The following is a 7,863-nucleotide window of genomic DNA, read 5'->3' on the forward strand; positions in this document are numbered from 1 at the left end:
GATAGATAGATAGATAGAAAAGGTTTGAAGATAGATAGATAGATAGATAGATAGATACAACTTGAACTATCATGATTCATTGTAAAACTTAATTTACCTTTGTAATAATAATAATTATAATAAATAATTATTGTGTGTGTGTGTATGTGTGTGTGTTTAAAATGCTTAATGGACACTAAGTTCATTCTGTCTGTCATACTTTATCAACTTTGTTATGTGTGGTTTTTATGTTATGAATATTTTAAATGTGAACTAATCAGTCACAAAAAAAAAGATGGGGATATCTCTGGAGATGGATGACTTTGGTAAGGATGGTGAATAACACTAACTTCAATATACTCTGGATTTATGTTAATGAAAATTATCATCCTTCCTGATAGCATCCCACCGTAAGCCCATTATGGAGCCCCGAATTCATATTTTCAAATCAGATAGCCTCAAAAACTCAAACAAATGTGTCGGACTTCATTCAGGTTTCATTTGACTCAGCATTTGTCAATAACACAGATAACAAAATAATGATTAAATGTTAATTTTCACTAACATATTTTAAAAAAGAAACTAGAGTTAAGACTTGTTTAACTAAGTTTCAAACTCAATAAGAGAACGTATAAATTACGTGTCTAATTAATCTTCGGAAATAGAATGACAACTTATACTGTTTTATATATATATACAGGTCCTTCTCAAAAAATTAGCATATTGTGATAAAGTTCATTATTTTCCATAATGTAATGATAAAAATTTAACTTTCATATATTTTAGATTCATTGCACACCAACTGAAATATTTCAGGTCTTTTATGGTTTTAATACCGATGATTTTGGCATACAGCTCATGAAAACCCAAAATGCCTGTCTAAAAAAATTAGCATATTTCATCCGACCAATAAAAGAAAAGTGTTTTTAATACAAAAAAGGCAACCTTCAAATAATTGTTCAGTTATGCACTCAATACTTGGTCGGGAATCCTTCTGCAGAAATGACTGCTTCAATGCGGCGTGGCATGGAGGCAATCAGCCTGTGGCACTGCTGAGGTGTTATGGAGGCCCAGGATGCTTCGATAGCGGCCTTAAGCTCATCCAGAGTGTTGGGTCTTGCGTCTCTCAACTTTCTCTTCACAATATCCCACAGATTCTCTATGGGGTTCAGGTCAGGAGAGTTGGCAGGCCAATTGAGCACAGTAATACCATGGTCAGTAAACCATTTACCAGTGGTTTTGGCACTGTGAGCAGGTGCCAGGTCGTGCTGAAAAATGAAATCTTCATCTCCATAAAGCTTTTCAGCAGATGGAAGCATGAAGTGCTCCAAAATCTCCTGATAGCTAGCTGCATTGACCCTGCCCTTGATAAAACTGGACCAACACCAGCAGCTGACATGGCACCCCAGACCATCACTGACTGTGGGTACTTGACACTGGACTTCAGGTATTTTGGCATTTCCTTCTCCCCAGTCTTCCTCCATACTCTGGCACCTTGATTTCCAAATGACATGCAAAATTTGTCCATAAGTCCAGTGCTGCTTTTCTGTAGCCCAGGTCAGGCACTTTTGCCGCTGTTTCTGGTTCAAAAGTGGCTTGACCTGGGGAATGGCGGCACCTGTAGCCCATTTCCTGCACACGCCTGTGCACGGTGGCTCTGGAGGTTTCTACTCCAGACTCAGTCCACTGATTCCGCAGGTCCCCCAAGGTCTGGAATCGGTCCTTCTCCACAATCTTCCTCAGGGCCCGGTCACCTCTTCTCGTTGTGCAGCGTTTTTTGCCACACTTTTTCCTTCCCACAGACTTCCCACTGAGGTGCCTTGATACAGCACTCTGGGAACAGCCTGTTCGTTCAGAAATTTCTTTCTGTGTCTTACCCTCTTGCTTGAGGGTGTCAATGATGGCCTTCTGGTCAGCAGCCTTACCCATGATTGCGGTTTTGAGTAATGAACCAGGCTGGGAGTTTTTAAAAGCCTCAGGAATCTTTTGCAGGTGTTTAGAGTTAATTAGTTGATTCAGATGATTAGGTTAATAACTTGTTTAGAGAACCTTTTCATGATATGCAAATTTTTTAAAATAGGAATTTTGGGTTTTCATGAGCTGTATGCCAAAATCATCAGTATTAAAACAATAAAAGACCTGAAATACTTCAGTTGGTGTGCAATGAATCTAAAATATATGAAAGTTTAATTTTTATCATTACATTATGGAAAATAATGAACTTTATCACAATATGCTAATTTTTAGAAAAGGACCTGTATATATTTTCATTTAACTGCATGTATCATACCCATTCAATGACTAATAGCCACGTCTTCTCGAAGGTGCTGAGCGGTTAAACCATGATTTAGTCATTTACTAAGACAGGACCAGTACAACTGAGTTATACAGATATAAGTACTGTATATAAGTATACACATGGATTTCTGATCCTTTAAACTATATATTTGGTGATATTTACTATTTTCTGCTAAGAAACAATGAAGCATGCAAATTAGGGGGCCCTCTAGCCAAAAGGATTGGCTCTCTGTGCAGACTCATTCAGGCCATGTGATCTGCTCTCCTCCCACCGCACTGAAGTTCACAACCCTCAACATAAGTAAGAGGCTACAACGCCTCTATCTGCCACAAGAGGGATCTTATCATCTGCACAAACAAACGTTTATAACCGTTAAGAAACAAAATTGTCTGAATTAGTCAGTCTAAAATACATTTCAAAAGGTCACTTAAAATTATCCTACCTACCCGGAGTATGTTTAAAATTAAAGACAGTTTTTCAAAAGGAAATTGAGCTAACATGTTAGCGTTTGTTACTGTTCCCCAGCACAGCTCCACACAACTCTACATTATCTACCTTACAGCAGCTTCCCTCACTCAATTAATACCATCACAAATCCTCTACAAATCTACAGAAATATGATTTAAGGTTCTAAGAAGCAATGCAAAACTTGAAAGCTTATTTTTGGTTGCGTTTAACTTTAATGCGTCAGTTCACCGCTAAAGGGGCTCAAGACAAGTAAAAGTCATGGTTTCTCCACAACTAGACAAGTCTAAGTTATGGCTTTCTCTTCCACTAGGTGGCTCTCGAGTATAGGATATGCCTTTGTTCATTAATAGCAGCATCAATTCGGTCTTCAGTTTCAGTATTTTACTGCACAAACGGAATAACGGCGAAGTTGGATCCTTTCTTTTACGGTCTATGGTTGGATCCAATTCCTTAATTCAAAGTTTCCATATTCTACAGTGTAACCACTCATATTTGTGGATTCATGCATCTAATCACAGATAGAAGTCTCCTGCTACATTTTCTTCAGCAGCCAATAAAATTATAGAGTCTGAAACATTTTCTCCATTATTCAAATAATGAATAATTGTATGCAAAATCTGCAAAATGCTTGCAACAACTTAATACAACTTTTTACGAAAACGATTGCAATTAATAATTGTAATGTTTACATTTCAAGGGCACCGGTCAGCAAAAAGAGATGTGCTAAATCAACGTACAAAATTCTCACATTCAATTCTAATATTAATAAAATACCAACAAAAGTGTACATACCTGCTCTAGTTGCCTAGGAGTATCTCAAGTTAATAGCAGACCAAAACACTCAAATTCATCGGATATTTTCAATATTAACAAATATTAACAATACATTCTACAATTACAAGCTTTGTATATTGGACTGTACATCTCAGGTTGTGCTTACTGTATGTTCAGCTCTACAAAACTGATAAATCTATTACACACATTTAAAAGCAAAGCTGATTTTAATAAAAAGCTCTGCAAGTGTCCTTGCAAAGGTGTCCACGCCACAAACTCAAATCACTGTTATAAGAATAAGACACTCAAAAACTCTTTTTCCATGTCCATTAAGCCAGGATCATTTTTATTGCACAAAGAAATTTCAAAAAATATTTTTTTGCATTTTTTTTTCAATCTTCCTTCCACCCCCCCCCCCCCCCCATTTTATTTTTTCTTTTTATAATCAAAATCAAAAACTTAACACTGTGGAGAGCAAAAGGACATTTGTAGGGTGTGAACCATGCATTTAATAGCACATGAGGTGCGGTTTTCTTTTTCCCTGTTCTCTGGAACAACTCTCACAGACATTCAGTGTGCATGCCTGCAAAAATATTTAAGTTCGTTGACATTTGTATGGGACACTCGCATGTGCTATTAAATTGGCATTGTACACAATTAAGGCCAAATATTAAGATAGAAGAATGCAAGCAAATTACCTGAATTACAGTGCTCCTTTACTTTGCAGACAGTTCCTTGGCTTGATGAGCCTGAAGAACAGCTACAGCCTCTTCAACCTACACAGTACAGAAAAAAGCACAATAATCAGTCTAAGACCAGATTTTGTTTGATAGTTAAGTACATGTTTTGAGCAGGTGAACCTTGGAGTGCAGGGACTCTGGAGCCTCGAGCATGTGCAGCAGTTCAGAGTTGTCGATCTCCAGCAGCATGCCTGTAATCTTTCCCGCAAGAGTCGGATACAAGGCCTGGATAAGTGGATACAGCCGCTCACCTGAATGGGATGCAAAGATTGGTTGTTTTCCTCATGTTATGATGTAGTACATAGATTGTGTGCTACATTCCAAGCCTTCTGAAGCCATATGATAATCTTCTGCTTTACACTAAATAGATCCTGTAAAGTGTCACACTTCACCCTCTACTGAAGAGAGTTATTAATTTAGGTTACCATCACTGGTGTAAGAAGCAGGAGCTATAACATGATTCAAACTTTACTAGCTCACAACTTTAACTTTGAAGTGACTGTGTGTGCGCATCCCATACCTAGAAGTTGTTTCTGCTCTTTTAATGGTGCAGCCGCCAGCATTGAGGCAGTAAGGGACTCCTGGCCTCTCACATGAACCGCCGGCTCTGTATTCTGTACTACCTAAAGAAACAGTAAAAGAATGACAGTTATATCTTTCAATTGAAATGCTCCTTATGGTGCTTTTTCACTGCACGGTACAGTTCGGTACGGTTCACTTTTACCAAAACGTGACGTGTAAACTCTACTGATCACTGATAGGCTGGAGAGAATCATCACTATCTGCGTCACTGAACTTACAACACAAACACAACAGAACCACTAGATTTAAATCAGCACAGCCAGCGAAGGATCGAACACAACCGTTTTGTTGTGTTGAGGAAGTACAGACGTTCCTCTTGTTGATATCAGATGAGCAGATCCAGCGAGAGCTTAAATGGGATGACCCAGAATGAAATTTTTTTTCACGAATCGCAGCAATAGAGGCAGCGCAACTATAACGGCATGTGTGCTCTAAAGCGCCACTAAACTGCAGTGGAAACGCAAACAGAGCCGTGCCACACAGTGGAAAAGTGCCCTAAGTGTCATCACATTGCCATGGTCTGAAACTAGTTCATGAAGTTGTCACTCGTTTTTGTGGCTATTCTGTTGATATCTTAAAATGGCTTGAAAAGGCAACTTACTGATCTACCATTTAAACATTATTATTATGAACCAAAATTTAAACACCATCTCCTCCTAGAGCTTTTAAACTACAACCACCAAACTTGGGTCAGACCTTCAGACTTGTCGGACTCAGGTTGCTATATCTTTTCTAACTTAAGCTTATGGTTTTTGTAAACCAGACTATCAAAACCACCTAAAATCCCATAGACTTTTTTTTCCCCATCAAAACTTTTGTACAATGAGACTTTAAGCTGGTCAGACTGGTCTTAGCTGGTCAAGCTGTGAGACCTGCTAAAAGACCAACCAAGCTTAACCCAGATATTTTTGACTTAAACTAGCTAAGACTAGGCAACCAGCCTAAGCTGGTTTTAAGATGGATTTTTACTGAATCAATTGGTTTTAACTGTATTGGCATAGAAACATGCAAACAACATACCAGTAACTTGCTAATCATGTTAACAACATGCTAGTAACATGCTGATCATGCAAGAAACATGTTAATAATACTAGAACCATGCTAATAACATGCTAATTGTGCTAGCAACATATTAGAAACTGGCTCATCATGTTAACATCATGCTAGTAACTTGCTAATGTTAAAAATATGCTAGTAGCGTGCCAATCAAGATAGAAACATGCTAGTAAATTGCTACTTGTTAACATCATGCTAGTAAAATGTTAATCATGCTAACATGTTAGTAGCATGTTAGGAACTTGTTAATCATGCAAGAACCATGCAAGCAACATGCCATTAAAATGCTAATCATGCTAGAAACAGGCTAGTAACTTCTGAGACAATTTTAAAATGTATCTCTTCCTAGACTTTTGAAGTTACCACCACCAAACTCGGGTCAGACTCAGGTTGCTTTATCTTTTCTAACTGATCCTGCTTACGGTTTTCGTAAACCATACTATCAAAACCACCTAAAATCCCATAGACTTTAGTTGAGGGGGTGAAAACTTTTATACTATAAGACTTAAGGTTTTTTTAAGATGCCTACTGCCAAAGGAAAGCTTAAAAACTCCATACTGAAAATGCAGCTAAAACCAGCCTAAGCTGATTGGTTGCTTTGGCTGGTCTCCCAAGTTGGTTTTAAAGTGTTTTATGGACTCTGTTTTAGCAGGTCACGCTGGTCAAAGATTGTTTTTATACGTTTTTTTTTTAAAAATTTTTTATTACTGAATCAACTGGTTTTACCTGGATTAACATAGAAATGTGTTAACAACATGCTAATAACTTGTTAATGCTAACAAATGCTAGTTACTTGTTAATAATGCTAGCAACATGCTATTTACTTTTTAATGCTAGTTACTTGCTGATCATATTCAACCCAGCCATTAGGGAGGCACAAGCCAGTGCACTCTTAGTGCCGGTCCCAAGCCCGGATAAATGGGGAGGGTTGCGTTAGGAAGGGCATCCAGCGTAAAACATGTGCCAAATCAAATATGCGGGTCACGAATAAGAATTTCATACCGGATCGGTCGAGGCCCGGGTTAACAACGACCGCCTCAGGTATCGTTAGCCAACAGGGTACTGGTGGAAATTGGGCTACTGTCGGCCGAAGGAGGAGGAGGAGAGGAGGAAGACGTCTACAGAGGCGACGGGGAAAGGAGATGTGTAGGAGAGTGGAGGTTCGGGTTGGTACTTTAAATGTTGGCACTATGACTGGTAAAGGGAGAGAGTTAGCTGATATGATGGAGAGGAGAAGGGTAGATATGTTGTGTGTTCAGGAGACCAAGTGGAAAGGGAGTAAGGCCAGAAACATTGGAGGTGGGTTTAAACTGTTCTATCATGGTGTGGATGGAAAGAGAAATGGTGTAGGGGTGATTATGAAGGAAGAGTACAGTAAGAGTGTAGTGGAGGTGAAGAGAGTTTCTGATAGGGTGATGATCGTGAAGGTGGAAGTTGAAGGGATGATGATAAATGTCATCAGTGCCTATGCTCCACAAGTCGGCTGTGAGATGGAGGAGAAGGAAAGATTCTGGAGTGAATTAGATGAAGTGGTAGATGGTGTACCTAGAAATGAACGATTGGTGATTGGGGCAGACTTTAATGGACATGTAGGTGAGGGGAACAGAGGTGATGAGAAGGTTATGGGTAGGTATGGCCTAAAGGAGAGAAATGTGGAAGGGCAGATGGTGGTAGATTTTGCTAAAAGGATGGGAATGGCAGTGGTGAATACGTATTTTAAGAAGAAGGAGGATCATAGGGTGACCTATAAGAGTGGAGGAAGGTGCACACAGGTGGACTATGTTCTATGTAGGAGATGCAACCTGAAGGAGATTGGAGACTGTAAGGTGTTGGCAGGGGACAGTGTAGCTAGACAGCATCGGATGGTGGTCTGTAGGATGGTTTTAGAGACGAAGAAGAAGAGGAGGAGAGTAAGGACTGAAAGAAGAATAAGATGGTGGAAACTGAAGGAGGAAGACTGTAGTG

At 39.1% G+C, this 7,863-nt stretch overlaps 1 protein-coding gene across 1 annotated transcript; it reads right to left on the reverse strand.

The window, feature by feature from the left end:
- Positions 1 to 3,944: 3,944 nt before the first annotated feature.
- Positions 3,945 to 4,935, reverse strand: LOC132115106 (embryonic polyadenylate-binding protein B-like). Its single transcript, XM_059523507.1, has 4 exons — positions 4,781 to 4,935; positions 4,381 to 4,511; positions 4,219 to 4,296; positions 3,945 to 4,103 (listed from the first exon to the last, which is right to left on the reverse strand). Exons 1-3 carry the CDS (start codon positions 4,821 to 4,823, stop codon positions 4,237 to 4,239), a joined length of 234 nt encoding a protein of 77 aa, XP_059379490.1. The 5' UTR covers positions 4,824 to 4,935; the 3' UTR covers positions 3,945 to 4,103; positions 4,219 to 4,236.
- Between the last annotated feature and the right edge of the window lie 2,928 nt (positions 4,936 to 7,863).

Source organism: Carassius carassius, chromosome 34 (genome assembly GCF_963082965.1).
Source record: "Carassius carassius chromosome 34, fCarCar2.1, whole genome shotgun sequence".
Taxonomy (NCBI): Eukaryota; Metazoa; Chordata; class Actinopteri; order Cypriniformes; family Cyprinidae; genus Carassius; species Carassius carassius.

What these genes read in the sequence shown, in the direction of transcription:
- LOC132115106 (XM_059523507.1), bottom strand. Translation starts at nt 4,823, where the DNA reads ATGCTGGCGGCTGCACCATTAAAAGAGCAGAAACAACTTCTAG. An exon ending in AGAGCAGAAACAACTTCTAG is followed by an intron (nt 4,512 to 4,780) that starts GTATGGGATGCG and finishes CATCCCATTCAG; the next exon opens with GTGAGCGGCTGTATCCACTT. An exon ending in CAGAGTCCCTGCACTCCAAG is followed by an intron (nt 4,297 to 4,380) that starts GTTCACCTGCTC and finishes TGTACTGTGTAG; the next exon opens with GTTGAAGAGGCTGTAGCTGT.